Source organism: Rhea pennata, chromosome 22 (genome assembly GCF_028389875.1).
Source record: "Rhea pennata isolate bPtePen1 chromosome 22, bPtePen1.pri, whole genome shotgun sequence".
Taxonomy (NCBI): domain Eukaryota; kingdom Metazoa; phylum Chordata; class Aves; order Rheiformes; family Rheidae; genus Rhea; species Rhea pennata.
This window is the reverse complement of record NC_084684.1, coordinates 857,950-875,211: the sequence shown is the minus strand read 5'-3', so window position 1 is coordinate 875,211 and position 17,262 is coordinate 857,950. Positions and strand designations below refer to the sequence as shown.

Genomic DNA, 17,262 nt, shown 5'->3' with positions numbered 1-17,262 from the left:
TCTGATTGCTGGAGTGACTCATGATTGCAACACAGTGAATGTCAAATTACATATGTTTTCTTCTCTCGCTCCAGCACTCTGTCTGGGCTGGTGGAATTTGATGGCTATTACCTAGAGAGTGATCCTTGCCTTGTCTGCAACAATCCAGAGGTGCCCTTCTGCGTAAGTAGCTGGTGTTCTTTAACCCGGTAGGGATCTGTAAGGATCCCAGCCTTTTATGGCAGCGTGATTTGCAGTGTTTCTGTGTTTTGGGGGATGTGATCGTAGTGGCAGCGTGTCCCTGTTTTTGTCTTCCCAGTACATAAAACTTTCCTCCATTAAAGTGGACACACGGTATACTACCACTCAGCAAGTGGTGAAGCTCATTGGCAGCCACACCATCAGCAAAGTGACAGTGAAGATAGGAGACCTGAAACGCACCAAGATGGTCCGAACCATCAACCTCTATTACAACAACAGGACAGTGCAAGCCATAGTGGAGCTGAAAAACAAGTATGTTCATCTCTGTATCAGATGCATGGTAGGAGAACTGGTGGGGGTTGAAAAACACAAATTTAATATGATACTTATACATTCCTAGTACTGATATGGTTCTTTCTCAAAGCAGTTATTGTACAGATGCACTGACTTAGCTTGATAAAACTTGCAGGTTATTTGTGGAGAAGAGTGCTTCCTTAGCATTGTGTTGTTATGCCATGTGCATCTTACAAATTGGGATGTAGGCAAGAATAAGTCCTTGAAGATCCACATAAAACTATCTCGTAGTTCCTTTGTGTTGAAAGACAGTTTCCTCGTCCAGTTGGGAATCAAAATGCTCAAGTGTTTCTAACCTGGGCTTGTCCCCTCTGAGTGCCTCCAGACAATTTCTCCAAAGTAGTTTATTGTTTTATGTGTTAGGCTGTTTTGTCCTGGATTTTGCTTATATTGCTAATCTGCAAACTCTGTAATCTTTTTTTTTTTTTTTTTTCCCCTCCCTCCAGCAGCTAGGAGGTATATCAGTCTCTGAATTTAATGTTATTTCTGGTGAGGTGAATAGGTGGAATGTGTATTTGCCATTTTGCACTCAGTTGGTTTCATCTGTCTGGCTTCTTTTTGGCTCACATTCCTCCTTAAGCTGCTACCAGTCACTGGAAGTGCACCTTGAGTGGGATTGTTCTCTCAAAAGATGTTGAAGAAAAAAATCCAAATTTCTCCTAGAGCCTGAAACATGCCTGTAAAATTAGTGTACAACAATTTTGTGCAGGCTCAATTTTAAACGCTTAACTTAATTGTCTGGAGACGAATATCAATACCAAAACCACAGCCTGGGGAATCTGATTCTTGAAACTTATCTTGCAGCACGTCCAGAAACGCAGAAAGCGTTAAATAACGAGTCGGTAGTAGAATTAAAATTAGAAGTCGAATGGCCTAACTCTTGACTGCCGCTTTAGCCCTGCGCAATGCTCCTTTCCAATACGTTGCTCCGCCTGAAGCCGGTTCTGTTTTGTACTTTCCCCTCTTCCTTCCTGAGACGGTCTCACCAGAATCGGATCCCTGTGGCTTAGGGAGTTAATCTGTGCCTGCTGCTTATTGCTGCTTTGAGGCCGCAGGGCCCCCCCCATCCCCTGCTGTGAGGTCACAGGGGCTGCAGCCCCCCCCTGCTGTGACATCACAGGGGCCGCAGCCCCCCCCCCCGCCCCCTGCTGTGATGTCACAGGGGCCGCAGCCCTCCTGCCCCTGCTGTGAGGTCACAGGGGCCGCAGCCCCCCCCCCCCCCCCGCCCCCTGCTGTGAGGTCACATGGGCCGCAGCCCCCCCCCCCCCCGCCCCCTGCTGTGAGGTCACATGGGCCGCAGCCCCCCCCCCCCCCGCCCCCTGCTGTGAGGTCACAGGGGCCGCAGCCCCCCCCCCCCCCCGCCCCCTGCTGTGAGGTCACAGGGGCCGCAGCCCCCCCCCCGTGAGGTCACAGGGGCTGCAGCCCCCCCTTCTGCCCCCTGCTGTGGTGTCACAGGGGCCGCAGCCCCCCCCCCCGCCCCCTGCTGTGGTGTCACAGGGGGCCGCAGCCCCCCCCATCCCCCCCCGTGACGTCACAGGGGCCGCAGCCCCCCCCAGTGACGTCACAGGGGCTGCAGCCCCCCCGCCCCCTGCTGTGACGTCACAGGGGCCGCAGCCCCCCCCACCCCCTACTGTAAGGTCACAGGGGCCGCAGCCCGCCCCCTGCTGTGACGTCACAGGGGCCGCAGCCCCCCCCCCCCCGCCCCCTGCTGTGAGGTCACAGGGGCCGCAGCCCCCCCCCGCCCCCTGCTGTGAGGTCACAGGGGCCGCAGCCCCCCCCGTGATGTCACAGGGGCTGCAGCCCCCCCTTCTGCCCCCTGCTGTGGTGTCACAGGGGCCGCAGCCCCCCCCCCCCCGCTGTGAGGTCACAGGGGCTGCAGCCCCCCCCACTGTGAGGTCACAGGGGCTGCAGCCCCCCCCGCTGTGAGGTCACAGGGGCTGCAGCCCCCCCCGCTGTGAGGTCACAGGGGCTGCAGCCCCCCGCCCCTCGCTGTGACATCACAGGGGCCGCAGCCCCCCCCCCCCCGCCCCCTGCTGTGGTGTCACAGGGGCTGCAGCCCCCCTCTCCCCCCTGCTGTGAGGTCACAAGGGCCGCAGCCCTCCCCGCCCCCCCGCTGTGAGGTCACAAGGGCCGCAGCCCTCCCCACCCCCCCGCTGTGAGGTCACAGGGGCCGCAGCCCCTGCCCGCTGTTATGAGGTCACAGGGACCACAGCCCCCCCCGCTGTGACGTCACAGGGAGAGGATTACGATGTCACAGAGCGAGGCTGCTGTTTCGGGTTGGGAAGGAGCAGGGGGAGCGCAGGAGATCTTTGGAAGTCGGGAGCCTGTTCCCATGCGAGCGTCTTTCCTAACGGAGGTGAAAATCCCTAGGTGTTGTCTGAGGCACTGAAGTTTTTCCATGAGGCATCAACAGCTCTTTAATCCAAACTGGTCTCTCCCTGTGAAGCAGATAAAAGCTTAAAATACATTCCTGGCTACGTGTCATGTCAGTGCAGAAGCTAAGGAAACGAATCCTAGAACTGCTCTCCATTCATCCCCTTTAAAGTCGATTTTGAGCTGAGGCGGTTGTGTTTGGCTTCCCTTCATCTGTGGGCAGGAGGGTACTTTCCTGTTGAAAAGAAATGCGACTTGCTTTCTTTCCCAGGCCGGCTCGTTGGCACAAAGCCAAAAAAGTCCAGCTGACCCCAGGCCAGACGGAGGTGAAGATCGACTTGCCGCTGCCCATTGTGGCTTCCAACCTGATGATTGAATTTGCAGATTTTTATGAGAATTACCAGGCTTCCACGGAGACCCTGCAGTGCCCTCGGTGTAGCGCGTCTGTCCCGGCCAACCCGGGAGTGTGTGGGAACTGTGGAGAGAACGTATACCAGTGCCACAAGTGCAGGTACGTCACCCTCGTGCCTGCCCCCGGAGTCAGTGCAGGGGGTTTCTGGAGCCCTTGTGCTGTTGCCCGTGTTGAATGTTCAGCAAAACTCCCTGCTACTTAAATACATGATTCTGGTTAATACCGCTGCACAATCAAGTTAGTCTAGAGTATAAAACAGGCTTATAGGGATTTAACGTTAATGCAGGCGAGCAAAAGAAACCTGATATGACAATGTTGAAAGAACACAGAAGTTTCAAATCAAGCCCTCAGAAGTTTAAGAAAGAAGATTCCCAGGGTAAGGTTATTTTTGGCTGGCCTGTTCAAGGGTTGAGAGGCTGGGATTCAGTTACCGGAATGTGAACAGGGGGTGCTTTCTGTGCAGGATGGACAGTGCTCGCTTGTCTATTCAGTGCTTTTGTTGTGCTCTCCTCATTCAGACTAAGGCTCAGGGCCTAATTTACTGTGCGCTATTCAGGCTTTAACCACAGAGTTATAAATCCTTCTCTTTTTTCTTTTTCGAGATCTGTCTCCTCGTCTGATATTTCTCCTCCCCTTGTGGTTGTCCCACACTCCCCTCTAATCCTGAAGGGATTCACGGTGCTTAGGAGATTCTTCGCAGGGATGAATTGATTATTGGTATATTGAGAGGTTTTCATATCCCCGGTTGAGTTACAGGAGCTGTAAATCAGTTTGTGTCATGCTACTCTGGTCTGCAACAGGAGATAGTTAAGTGTGCTGTAGCTAGTCCTCCTGCAGCAATGCACAGTGTTAGCTATTCAAAACATAGACCTTAAAAAACCAAAATGGATTCTTTTTATCTGTATTCTCATAAAGGGCACAGTGCCCTAGTCTGGCATTCTGCTGGGAAATAGTGTAGTTAAAGTAGCATTGATGAGAACAAATTCATATCCGTTACTGCTTACTGGGATGAGTATGGTAGCTATCCTGTAAGGATTTTTGGTGCCTGATTTATAAGTTGTGATTTACGTGTACCTTATGTATTTTGCTTATGATGCTTTCCCAGGGCAATTTGGTAGATGAGCCGTTTTATGGGCCATTCTTCTTTTACTTGCCAAGTGCATTCACAGCTTGCTTATGTCATTCCCCTAGTTATCTCTGTAAGCTTAACAGCCTTCTTTTGACTGTTCTGGCTTGCCTTTCAGATCCATTAATTATGATGAGAAGGATCCTTTCCTTTGCAATGCCTGTGGGTTCTGTAAATACGCTCGCTTTGACTTCATGTTGTATGCCAAGCCTTGCTGCGCAGTGGATCCTATAGAGAACGAAGAGGATCGAAAGAAGGTGAGACTAATAGCTGATTCATTTGCTTTGATGCTGATGATCTCAAAAAGATCTCAGTTCTGTCTCTGTTTTTGAGAGAGGTATGGAGTACAGTCTCTTGTTTACTAACTTACTCCACCAAATAGATAATTCTTCAGATGATGTTATCCAGTGCTTTATTTCTCCTGAACTAGCTATCTAGCACTGCACCTCTCTGTCTTGTTGTACAAGAGGGTGAATTTGGAGGAAGCTTCATGGCACATTTGCAGTCATCTGTAGGAGCTTCTCTGGCATCTGGAAGCAAAGTATCAAGGATTCTGGCTTCCCTGTTGCATTTTCTGCAGAGGAATCTCACTAGGCTTTCTGTGCCTGGGTTTTGATGTGTGGCCACCATGATTTCGAGGAGCCCACGTTCCCAAAGCATTGTAATTAGTGCTGCTTCTCAGTCAGAGACAGAGAAAGGTGGAAGAGAAGAAAGACCTGGAGGCTATGGGGTGTAGTTTTATGGAAGTGGAATTAAAAAGCTTGTCAATGTAAAAACAAGAGTTTCCTTGTCTTTTTATTTGTAGGCAGTAACAAATATTAACACTCTGCTGGACAAGGCTGACAGAGTGTATCACCAGCTAATGGGACACCGACCACAGCTGGAAAACCTGTTGTGTAAAGTGAACGAGGCTGCTCCTGAAAAGCCACAGGTAACAGGAGACAGATGCATCTTCGCAGAACCCTTGCAGGAGACAAGCTCGTGAGACACTGACCTTTTATACTGCCCAGAAGAGCTAAAGGTCTTTGCCTCAGGTGCTGCTCTGTGAGTGTTACTTGTATGTGTAGTCTCTGCATCCGATTTCTTTTGTTTTCCCCTCTGTACCAGGATGAATCTGGTAGTAGTGGAGGGATCAGCTCTACCTCAGCTAGTGTGAACAGATACATACTCCAGTTAGCCCAGGAGTACTGTGGTGACTGCAAGAACTCTTTTGATGAACTTTCCAAAATCATCCAGGTACGATGCTGTTTGATTTGAATTTAGGCCATTTGTTACCCTATATTACTAGATACAGTGCACATCAGAAGTAGGAAGTAAGATGCTGCTGTTCTGTGTTCAGTGATATAGCTAATGATAGGTGTTCAACTGCATATTTTCAGGGAAAAGACCAAAAAGATTGTTTCTAAAAGCTGCATTTACTGTGAATGTAATTGATGTGTAACCTTTACAATATTATATTGCATGTAATGCAGAAAACTTGTCTTTATATAGAGCAGATAACTGAGTTAGGCTCGGATTTCTAATGAATTTCCCAAGTGTACCATTGACTTGAAGGATTTTGAATTTTGAGATACTTGGTTAGCAAGGTTTCTCCATAAAATATGTAGTGAAAAAGAAAATAGCATAGCCGGTGAATAGGATTAGCAAACGTGTACTTTTTCATAATTCCATAGTTTTCATTTCTCCTGCTCTGTATTGCAGAAAGTGTTTGCTTCTCGAAAGGAGCTTCTGGAATATGATCTGCAGCAGAGAGAGGCAGCGACTAAGTCCTCACGAACTACCGTCCAGCCCACGTTTACTGCCAGCCAGTATCGTGCCTTGTCTGTTCTAGGCTGTGGCCACACATCCTCAACGAAATGCTACGGCTGTGCCTCAGCCGTCACTGAACACTGCATAACATTGCTCCGGGCCTTGGCCACCAACTCTGCCATCAGGCATATCCTTGTGTCCCAGGGCCTTATCCGAGAACTGTTTGACTACAACTTGCGCCGTGGCGCAGCCACTATGCGGGAGGAGGTCCGTCAGCTCATGTGCCTTCTGACCAGGTTAGGTCTGATTCTCTGTTCATGTCTGATGAACTCTGGAAAGCCACATGCTTAAAAAAAAACCCTATTGGAAAGGTCTTATGGTGGAGATGTCTTACATATGCTGTATGTTTTTGTACGTTTTTCATCATTTAAGTTGAAACCACAGGAGTGTTGAGTATTTAGTGTGCATAATATTAAATACAGAGCATAATAGTATTTTCTTTGCTTCTGAAATTAGGGACAATCCAGAGGCCACACAACAAATGAATGACTTAATCATTGGGAAGGTTTCTGCAGCTCTGAAAGGACACTGGGCAAATCCAGACTTGGTAAGAAACTGCAGTGTCTTCCTATTTCTCTTTTCTGACCCCCTGAACTGCTGGTGTTTGCTAATTATTATATCTTCTCTATTATCACAATCTGTCTGTAATATGGATAGCGTTTCTGTCTTGGTGGGAATTAAGATATATGTCGGAGCAAATCACAAAGTTGTGCAAAGATAGACACACAAGTTTCCTCAGGCAGTTTTGCCTGTTGTAGCTGTGTATCGCAGCTTCCCTTGCAGCCTCTCAAACAGATTGCTAGTTATCCCAAATAGGTATGGGATTAAGTTTATTGGGATGCCTGTGTTTTGAACATGGGCTTTTTATTATCAAAAGACAAAAGTGACTGCTGCATTACCAAGAATTCCTGAGATTTTCCATATGTTGTCTGTATTACAGGCTAGCAGCCTCCAGTATGAAATGTTGCTGCTAACAGACTCTATCTCGAAGGAAGACAGCTGCTGGGAGCTCCGACTGCGTTGTGGTGAGTTCGAACGACTAATGTGAAATCTTTATTTTAAAACATTATAACCACATCTGTGTACAGAAACGAAATTTTTATGGAAGGAAAGTGATCCTGGCTCAGATGGCTTGTGGTTTGGGTTAGAAGTGCAGTTAGCACCAGATACATTATCTTGAGATGAAGCTATTTTTTTGACTTGGGAGTGCTGAAAAGCAAAAAAGTGGAGGAATAAAGCTGGAAGGGAAGGATCGCAAAGTTCTTTCCTGTAAGAGAAAATAAATGTTTCTCATTCGTAACTCCATGAGAGTGTGATAGCTTTAGCTTAAGGACATGAGCTTTTACCAGATACTGAGCACTTCTGATGTGCTGTGCAGAGCTATAGAGATGTCACATCTCCACGTCCTGTGTATGAACACTTATATCCTCCTTTCAGCTCTCAGCCTCTTTCTGATGGCGGTGAACATTAAGACCCCAGTGGTGGTGGAAAACATCACCCTCATGTGCCTGCGCATTCTGCAAAAGCTGATCAAACCACCTGCTCCAACCAGCAAGAAAAATAAGGTACTGCTTCACACAGGTGCTGAGCAAAGCATGTCAAAGCGAGCTGATTGAAGTCTGGCACACCAGCCGTGGAGAGAAACACCTTTGGGAGGATACTAGAGATTTCTTTTCCTTGTCACAGTTGCTGGGGAAGCACAAGTGCAGCGGGTTGTGTCCTGTGACTCTTGCCTTTGCAGACTGAGAATTACAGATTATTAGTTTCCATTTTCAAGTGTTGTTTGGTGGCTTTACTACTATTCAAGACAGTACTTTGCTTTTATCCTTTCAGATTTGTGGCATGGGGGAAGAGGAGAGCTACTTCAAAACTGCAACTTAGTTATTTTAGGCAAGCTCTTGGTGCTTTCACCAGTTCTGTAGAATCAAGTACCTTTGACTCAAATTTAAATGTAGAGCTGCAGTTCCCATAATATGATATCGATTGGCTGCTCTTACTTGGAAGTTGGATAACGTTTGCAAAGGGGAGCTATGTTTCTCCCTTGGCTTAGCTATCTGATATTCATGGCTTGATGTCAAAGATGAGTGTACTGATATTTCAGTAGTATCAGCATCTTCTTTAGTCTAAAGTATCTATCTTAGTTCATTGTTCTTAGTAGTGGGAAATGAGAAAAGGAGTGTTGCTTGACTCACAGCAAAATTGGAAATAACTGCTTTGTAGGGATAATGTGCTTTTATGCAAGAGCTGCATTTACCTATCCACTGAGCAGGTGCAGCTAATGGTTACACCTGCAGGAGTAACTCTTAAGAGGGCCAAATGTGACTTCCACAAATCTCTTTTTGCTTGTTAGGATGTGCCTATGGATGCACTCACCACTGTGAAGCCTTACAGCAATGAAATCCATGCACAAGCTCAGCTGTGGCTCAAGAGGGACCCCAAAGCATCATACGAAGCTTGGAAAAAGTGCCTCCCTGCCAGAGGTAGTCTTGAGCTTTCATCTTTGTGTAATTTAGCTCGCTTTGTGAAAGAGTATGCACGTCCTCCAAGTTTAACAAGGAACACGCTTGTGTAGAGGTGTCAGCTTCTGTCCTGTGACATCAGATATCATCTTCATGCTTAGCTGTAGTCCTTAGCAATTACAGCACTGATCTGTCTAGGCTACCTGGCTAAATCTCTGAGCAGAAAATGCACTGTACCTGAAGAACATCGTGGAAAATCAAAAATGAAATTTGCTGTTTATTTAAAATGAAAGCAGCCAACTAAAAGGTAGAATTGAGTAACCTGAGAGGCTCTGGGATTTGCATCTGGATTGGAGGTGAACGTATGTCCAAATGGAAGTGAAAATGGCAGTAGAAAGAACCAAGAAGCTTCTCAGAATTCCAAATGGAGTTGGAGGTGGTCCAGTATGCAAAATAAAATACAACAGTGTTAGTAATTACTAGCTGCTGACAGTTCTCTTAAACTGTGTTCAATTTTGCAGGTATAGATTCCAATGGGAAAGCTCCCAGCAAAACTGAGCTTCACCAGCTCTACTTGTTGGAAAAATATGTCTGGAAATGGAAACAGTTCATGAGTCGCCGTGGGAAGAGAACTTGCCCTCTGGATCTCAAGCTGGGACACAACAATTGGTTGCGTCAGGTAAGTGCTAGTGAAAACTTGATTGGGATGCACCGACCTATCCAACAGCTTAGGACAGAGTTAACCATCAGAGATTATTGATGCACATCTGTGTACTTTGCAGTCAGTCTGAGCAGTGATTTTTTTGGAGAGACTGTAACATCTAATTCTGAGAAAGATTTGCAGCTTTGTTCCATACAAATGCTGTTTAAAAATGTTTATCCAGTATTCTGGATATGCTCTCGGAGTCTTAAATTGCTACGATGCTTCTACCAGTCTAATAGCTGCATTTGGACTACTGGGTTTTCATCGGTCTTGTACAAAGGCTTTTCTTCCTGTATACGTGCATCAGTATGTCGCCTACGCAGTGCGTTGTTTGAAAATGTTGATGGAGAACAGGGTAGACCACCTCACTGAACCAAGTCTTCGAGGGAACAGAGGTGCACTGCTATCCCGATGTATGCTTTGCTGTTTTAGTAAAATGTTGTTAGTTTATATGTGCACATCAAATGATACCTTATTTTAATGCTCTTACCTTAGGTGCTGTTTACTCCTGCCACGCAAGCCGCCAGGCAGGCTGCGTGCACTATTGTGGAAGCTCTGGCTACCATCCCCAGCCGTAAACAGCAGGTCCTTGATCTCCTTACAAGGTATTCCTTAGGATGCCGCACTTGGCAGCTCCGGAATGATTTTTCTCTAATTCCCATGAGAATTTTTCTCCCTAAAAATAGGGAGAAAGTTTGGATAAGTTTCTGGAGGGGTGCTTTTTAAACTTTCTTTCTATGCTAAACTTAATTTGTGAATGTTGCGTATTGCTGTGAAGCAGTTGCCAACCAGTGCTTTCTTTTCACAAGCTACCTGGATGAGCTGAGCGTTGCTGGCGAGTGTGCTGCTGAGTACCTGGCACTGTATCAGAAACTCATCAAACCTGCCCACTGGAAGGTCTACCTGGCTGCCAGAGGGGTTTTGCCCTATATTGGCAGCCTCATCACTAAGGTATGGGTCTCTGGAGGAGCTGTGTAGCAGTGGGAAGCTTGTCCCTGCCTTGTCAGTCAGCTCATTTAACACTTTGAGATATGTTACATCTCTCTGTTCAGTGCCCTGTTGCTGACCCATGTCTGGTTTAGAAAGTTTGTACTTTTGCAGTATCTGTCACCTCTGAGCACAAAATAACTCCAGCTGTATCTGGCCTCAGTGCAAACTGGCCAGTTCATGTTAGGTAGCTTTTCTCTGGGCGTCTGTGCTAAAGGGTATAAATATTGCTCCACTGACTTGGCACTGGGTCCTGGCTGGAAGCTGTCTTAACTGGCAGACTGGACTCCAGAAGCCCTTAATGACAAGGGAGGATGAGGTGTGCTACTATTCCTCCAGTGTGAATTACAGCCTGCTGAAGAGGGAACGCTTTTAAGTTGTAATCCTCAGATAGTTGGGTTTTAGCAGTTCGCTAGTGAGACATAACTCAGTCCCATGACAGATAACACCCTCTGTGTTAATGTTGGTCCTGAGTCCTGTGCACCTAGAGCGCAGGGGGCACAGCCTGGCACTGAGAGTTGTCCTGGCGGGCCACTCGAGCAAAAAGAGGGAGAAGATCAGGAGAATATTTGGGTCAGTTTTTCTCCCCCTGTACTTCAACACTGCAATTCTGATTTCTCTGTGGTTGGCTGTTTCTTTGTTATGTTCACATACAGGTCAGTTAGTTTTCAGAGTGTTGGACACTGTCCAGCTAGTCATTATCAGCATTGTAGTTTATCCTAATGGGCATGTTAATTATTTTCAGGAAATAGCTCGTTTACTTGCCTTGGAGGAAGCAACGCTCAGCACTGATCTGCAGCAGGGATATGCCTTGAAGAGTCTCACAGGTATTTGCTGGCATCAACAGAAGTCATATAGTGGGATTAGAGACAGGGTGATTGTTGTTCTATTACAGCACGTAGCAGAGTTTTGAACAGATGTGCTGCAGTGTTCTGCAATCATCGGCATTGGAATTTTACCCATCAGTTTAGCTCTGTCAGTGAATAGATTTTTCCCATAGGTTTTTGTGGTCGGTTTTAGTTTTTAGTTACCTGAACTAATTTTGTGTCATGAGCAAACTTTGTTGTATCACTTTACAACAAAGTGATACAACATGCTCTTCTCCATATTTTGATTACATTTATTGAACAGTATAGTTCCCAGGACTATTGTAAACACTGCTGATTTATTCCTTAGTTATTAACATTTTAGCAACTTGCCCTTTTATTTCATTGGGGTGGCTTTTCTTTGCCGTCTCTGGTATACTTTTTTCAAAAACTTGTTTGAAATGGAAATACATCATATCAGTTCGATCACTCTTTTTCATATTTTCTTTTATGATGGAGCTTCATATTTGCTGGCCACAGGAAACTTTCAGCTAGCAAATCAAACTGTTTCTACTTCCTAAACGTTTCGTTTCTATATAGGTCTTCTCTCTTCCTTCGTGGAGGTGGAGTCTATCAAACGACACTTCAAAAGCCGCCTGGTGGGTACAGTCCTGAACGGTTACCTGTGTTTGAGGAAGTTAGTGGTGCAGAGAACAAAGCTGATCGATGAAACCCAGGATATGCTGTTGGAAATGCTGGAAGATATGACAACAGGTAAAGCCACTGGAGTTCCAGAAATCCAGACTCTAAATCAACCAGGAAGGAAAAAGCAGGTGGTATAACTATATAAAGGACTCATAAAGGTTCTAAAATGCTACTATAGGGATGGGTTTTGTTGTTGTTGTATTGTTGTTTGTTTGTTTACTGGCTTGGACCTTTTAATATTTCCTTTTGGCACAGTAAAGGTAAATGACGTTCCTGGAATCATCTCTTATTTCCCAGAAATTTAAACTTCCTCCTTAACCGGGCTGTTTCTACTGCAGCACAAGCATGCAAAGGGGTTTCCCAGTAACCATGCCAATAAACAGCCTTTTCTTTGCTAGGTGGCTGGTACATGAAAGAAGAGGGCACCGAAGAGTGGTTCTTGCTGCATGAGGATTTGTTGTGTATATTGGGTTAAAATAGAGCCCTTAAAAACTGGTCCATGTGTCTCTCTTAATGCTTCCTTTTCTTGGCAGGCACAGAATCCGAAACAAAGGCATTTATGGCAGTGTGTATAGAGACTGCAAAACGTTACAGCCTTGATGACTACAGGACACCTGTGTTTATCTTTGAGAGACTTTGCAGTATTATCTATCCTGTAAGTATACAGATGGCTGTAGCATCACTTACAAAATGAGACTTCTTGAATAAAGTTGTTTGCATTTCAGCAAAGCAAAATAATAGCATAGACAATGATGATTTAATATTGGCCAATGTAGAGCTGTAGTAATATGCTGTCTGGTTTTGAGGTTTTAATATTCAGGTTCCTTGCTCTGGCCTGTTTTGTGCAAAGGAGAACAGGTAGGGTTGTCATTTTGCGTTCTTACCAAAGTCTGTGTGAGGCAATATAAAGCAGGATGCACCAGTGATGAAAGGACTTATGGTTTAGGGATGCCCTGCAAATTGCTAATATGTGAATGCAGGAAATGGAGCGTGTTTTGGGGGGGGGGGGAAATGTCACACTGCCTCTGCTTTTGCTCTTTAGGAAGAGAATGAAGTGACTGAGTTCTTTGTAACGCTGGAGAAAGATCCCCAGCAGGAAGACTTCTTGCAGGGCAGAATGCCAGGCAATCCCTACAGCAGTAATGAACCTGGCATTGGGCCACTCATGAGGGACATCAAGAACAAAATCTGTCAGGACTGTGACCTGGTAGCTCTGCTGGAGGATGACAGTGGAATGGAGGTGAGAAAGCCCAAGTGTGGATGTCTTGCACGGACATGTGGAACTCGTTCCTAAATAGCTTATAGCTGCTAACCTAGCAATGCGGTGTGAACTTGTTCGAGACTTTTTTTTTTTTCCTTTCAGCTTTTGGTGAACAATAAGATCATTAGTTTGGACTTGCCTGTAGCTGAGGTCTACAAGAAAGTGTGGTGTCCTACTAATGAGGTATGTGTCTGTAGCGTCGTCTTTGATATTTTAAAAGAAAATCATACGAGTCGGGATTTATTTCCTGGCATATAATTTTCCTAGCTATAATTGTTCAGCACCTTTTTGTGCTCTATTTGGATACACTGTTGCTCAATTCTGCAACATAAATGACTTAAAAGGGCATAATACCGACCCAGGTGAGTGTATTGAACTTAGGGTGTAGCACGTGCAGTTATCTGAGCTGTCATTGTGAGCAACAAACTTTCTTACCTTTCCTTTGGGGAAATGGCTGAATTTTGTGTCACTGCCTTTCAAAACTCACTTCACGCTCCATCTGCACATAGCAGTTTAATGCGAGCGTACAGCCTGGGATACCAGATTGCTCTGTCAATCTGCATTTCAGAGATGAACCCAAATTATTTGTGCAGAGAGAGCGTCCAACATTTCTCCGTATCGCTTTGTGCTACTACTGTTGTGCTTTTCATTTAGAACTCCAAGAACTTGGCAGATATAATCCACTCAATTCGCTACAGGCAGGTATCGCCTGTTTTCCAGAAGAAGATACGAACACAACAGTCTTGAGGGACTAGGCCAACAGTGTCACAGCAAGCTCATTCCAGAGGTGGACATAGAGCCCAGAACAGGCCATTCCCTTCGTGTTTGTGGTGGCCACTGAAACTCCCACTGAAAAGGAGTCTGTCAGAGTGAATCTTGCCCATTACCGATGTGTTCTCTAGAGTTTCTGCTAGTAGCACTGGAGATTTTAAAAGAAGACCAGTTTGCCTAATGTTTCTCATTCGTTCTCCTGTTTGAGTTGATTATACTCACAGGAAAAAAAAATCAAGCTTTGTTTAAAAAATAACACACGCTGTGAAATCCAGCCCAGGCAACTGATTATTTTTTAGTAAGGTACCAACTTTGATAGGGAAGCGAGGTGCAGGGCTTACCCGCTGAATTCTCATCTGAGCTCTGATCCCTTTACCAAGGGGAATAACTCGTGACGACTGCGTGTGCCACTGCGGCCCGCGTGCCCGCTCCGAGCGGGGAGCTGCCGTTCCCGGGGGACGCTGCGCTGTACCCGACGCGCTCCGCTCCTGAGGTGCGGTGCTGGCCGGGAAAGGCAGAGTTTGCTCAGCGGTACGGTCGCCGAACGGCTCTCGTCCGTCTTCCTTTGTGCACACCTTGACGAAGCGCTTCTGGAGCTCCGGCTCACGTTCCCTAGGAAATAGGCAGGCTCACAGGAAGCCAACCTCAGGCCCCTTTTTGTTCCCCTTGTCTCTCACTGGCTTTTTTTCTTTTTTTTATTATTATTATTATTATTATTATTATTCATCTGCCGTTTTACCAGGACCCCTGTGGTGTTAATTGCTGGTCTCTAGTGCGGCCTTTGAGCAGATCTTCCCCCCGGGGCTTTCCCGGCGCTTATGTATTTGCTGTGACATTAAGCACTGCTTATTCCACATTAGGCTTAGTGCGCTTTCTGACAGGTTTTCTCTTGCAAGGTCTCCTGCTTCCAAATCTGGGATTTTTCCTTTCTGCTTTTTATTTAGACCTATGGATTAAAATGGAAATTTTAGTGATATGCAGTCAGTATTTCCAGCTGGAAATGCATCTAGAAAACCAACCCCTTCCCAGAGTAAAAGTGTGGCTGGTCCTTTACTGTTTTAAGCTCTCTACTTGTAGCAATATACTGTCTTAGTGAAAACCCATTAAATTGCCCTTACTTCTCTTGTTCCGTTTTCCATCGCTGCAGATTTTTCATAGTTGAAAGCATGGCTTCAATTAGCCTCCTCTGCTTCATTTATTGGGCTATGCCTTATCTGTGTATATCCCAGGTATGCTGTGGAATACCCTAGAAAAGGAAGGTTGATGCATAAAGCAGACATTTCTCTATAGATAAATGCATGTTCTGCTTGGACAGATTGTTCCTTGATGCTAAAGGAGGGGACCAAAGGAGGAAAGACTTTATTACCACACTATCCATCTAATTGGCAACATCAGGAAAAAACGGACAGACCAGCTGATGATTTGTTGAACGTTTTTGCAGGTTGTGGCTTTGCAGTTGTTATTTTTAATTCATCTTAATAACGGGAGGATGAGGGAGTGAAAGATTGTTCTGTGTTATCTTCTGTCAAAAGAGCACAAAGGAGAGAGAGACTTACATGTCTGCTGCACACTGTAAAGAAAATCACACTCGTGTACGTGTGTCCAGACAGGCATAGTTAATATAACGCCCTCCTCTCTCTCGCAGGGGGAGCCGATGAGGATCATTTACCGCATGCGAGGGTTACTGGGAGATGCCACTGAGGAATTCATCGAATCTCTAGACTCCACTACTGGTAATGCACTTGTCTCCCAAAAGCTCGGATTAGATTTGAAATCTGAGGGGTTCGCTGTAGAGCAATGACACTCTTATCCTTTCTGCCGTGAGCTTAAAGTTGATTGACGTTACTTTTGCTGCATTTACCTGCTTCCCCCACAGTGAATGCTGATTTTTAACAACACTTAACGGCTGTACTTTCAACCTGAATACTTGTATGGCACAGGACCATTCACTGTTGCTCCTCTTCATATTCCTGCTCATCGTTCTTTTCAAATTTGACATGGTTGCTGTAACTTCAGCTGCTGGTACATGTGGCCTGCTGCTCTGTTTTTACTTCACTGTTTAGTCCTCTGTGGGCTGCCTGAGCTTGCCATTGTGGCTTCTTCCTTTCTTCATAATCTGTGTGTATCCTGTAGATGAAGAGGAGGATGAGGAAGAAGTGTACAAGATGGCAGGTGTGATGGCCCAGTGTGGAGGCCTGGAGTGCATGCTGAACAGACTGACTGGGATTAAGGACTTCAAACAAGGCCGGCACCTCTTAACGGTGAGTCTGGGATGCTGTCCTTTGGAGTTAGGAGTTGCATGGCAGGAAGTTCCACAGACATGAGTGAAGTTTCCACCTTTTGCCATTTGTCTTATGTCTCAGTTCAAGTGTTGGAGCAGAGGTTGCAATTCACTCATTTATTAGAACCTGAAAATTCCCTTCTTTCTCCCTCCCAGTCCCCTCGGTTAGCAATTCTTTACAAAACTTTTGAAACATGTAGAAGCCGAAGAGTCGATAAGACTGAATCGTACCTTGCTAGAATGATTGTTTTCTGTCTTGGTTATAACGGAAAACGAAAGCTGTCCGAAGGTTAATGTTGGTATAAAACTCTGACTTGTACTTTACCCCTCAATCTGGAAACTAGCTAAACGATCAGGTGCTTTTTGTTTCAGTAATATCTCGATGCTCATTTTGAAGCTACAGCACAGAATGCGTTCTCTGTTTTTTAGGTGCTGTTAAAACTGTTCAGTTACTGCGTGAAGGTGAAAGTAAATCGTCAGCAACTGGTCAAGCCTGAGATGAACACTTTGAATGTCATGCTGGGAACCCTTAACTTGGTAAGGATAACTGAGGGGGTGCAGTTAGCTTGCGAATGACCGGCACCAAGCCAGTCCTATTCAACAAGTAAACTTGGGCTTCCGTAAAGTGTCTACTGTGGTCTTGAATGAGTTTAAAACTAGCTCAAATTGTCTTCCTTCCTTATGACAACTGTAAGAGATGTCTGGACTAGCCCAGCAGATTTTTTCTTAGCCATTCCCTAGCTACAAGTAACAGGAAATGTATAGCTCAGTTAGACCTGTTAGTGTTGGTGCTGTAAAGAGTGCTGTTATCTTCTCCAGGCTCTTGTGGCTGAGCAGGAAAGCAAGGACAGTGGAGGAGCAGCCGTGGCAGAGCAAGTGCTCAGTATAATGGAGATCATACTGGATGAATCCAATGCAGAACCTCTGAGTGAGGACAAGGTGAGGGGCTGATCGGGAATGTTGACTGCGATTCAAGGCTTGTGCGTGTCTTATTACAGTGATGCTGAGCTTCAGGACTTGTAGAGGTGTGTTGAA

General features: G+C 45.8%; 1 protein-coding gene across 4 annotated transcripts in view; it reads left to right on the top strand.

The window, feature by feature from the left end:
• UBR4 (ubiquitin protein ligase E3 component n-recognin 4) overlaps window positions 1–17,262 on the top strand; it is an 81,252-nt gene that overhangs the window by 50,313 nt on the left and 13,677 nt on the right. For all 4 annotated transcript variants that reach the window (XM_062593536.1, XM_062593535.1, XM_062593534.1 and 1 more), the window contains 23 exons: window positions 75–162; window positions 299–492; window positions 3,179–3,418; window positions 4,564–4,702; window positions 5,251–5,376; window positions 5,553–5,681; window positions 6,147–6,490; window positions 6,711–6,801; window positions 7,195–7,279; window positions 7,692–7,819; window positions 8,605–8,734; window positions 9,235–9,392; window positions 9,912–10,021; window positions 10,226–10,367; window positions 11,149–11,230; window positions 11,810–11,983; window positions 12,448–12,569; window positions 12,957–13,154; window positions 13,278–13,358; window positions 15,592–15,679; window positions 16,080–16,207; window positions 16,657–16,764; window positions 17,047–17,166. In XM_062593536.1, the coding sequence (XP_062449520.1) occupies window positions 75–162; window positions 299–492; window positions 3,179–3,418; window positions 4,564–4,702; window positions 5,251–5,376; window positions 5,553–5,681; window positions 6,147–6,490; window positions 6,711–6,801; window positions 7,195–7,279; window positions 7,692–7,819; window positions 8,605–8,734; window positions 9,235–9,392; window positions 9,912–10,021; window positions 10,226–10,367; window positions 11,149–11,230; window positions 11,810–11,983; window positions 12,448–12,569; window positions 12,957–13,154; window positions 13,278–13,358; window positions 15,592–15,679; window positions 16,080–16,207; window positions 16,657–16,764; window positions 17,047–17,166 (3,205 nt within the window). The remainder of the gene's footprint in view (window positions 1–74; window positions 163–298; window positions 493–3,178; window positions 3,419–4,563; window positions 4,703–5,250; window positions 5,377–5,552; window positions 5,682–6,146; window positions 6,491–6,710; window positions 6,802–7,194; window positions 7,280–7,691; window positions 7,820–8,604; window positions 8,735–9,234; window positions 9,393–9,911; window positions 10,022–10,225; window positions 10,368–11,148; window positions 11,231–11,809; window positions 11,984–12,447; window positions 12,570–12,956; window positions 13,155–13,277; window positions 13,359–15,591; window positions 15,680–16,079; window positions 16,208–16,656; window positions 16,765–17,046; window positions 17,167–17,262) is intronic.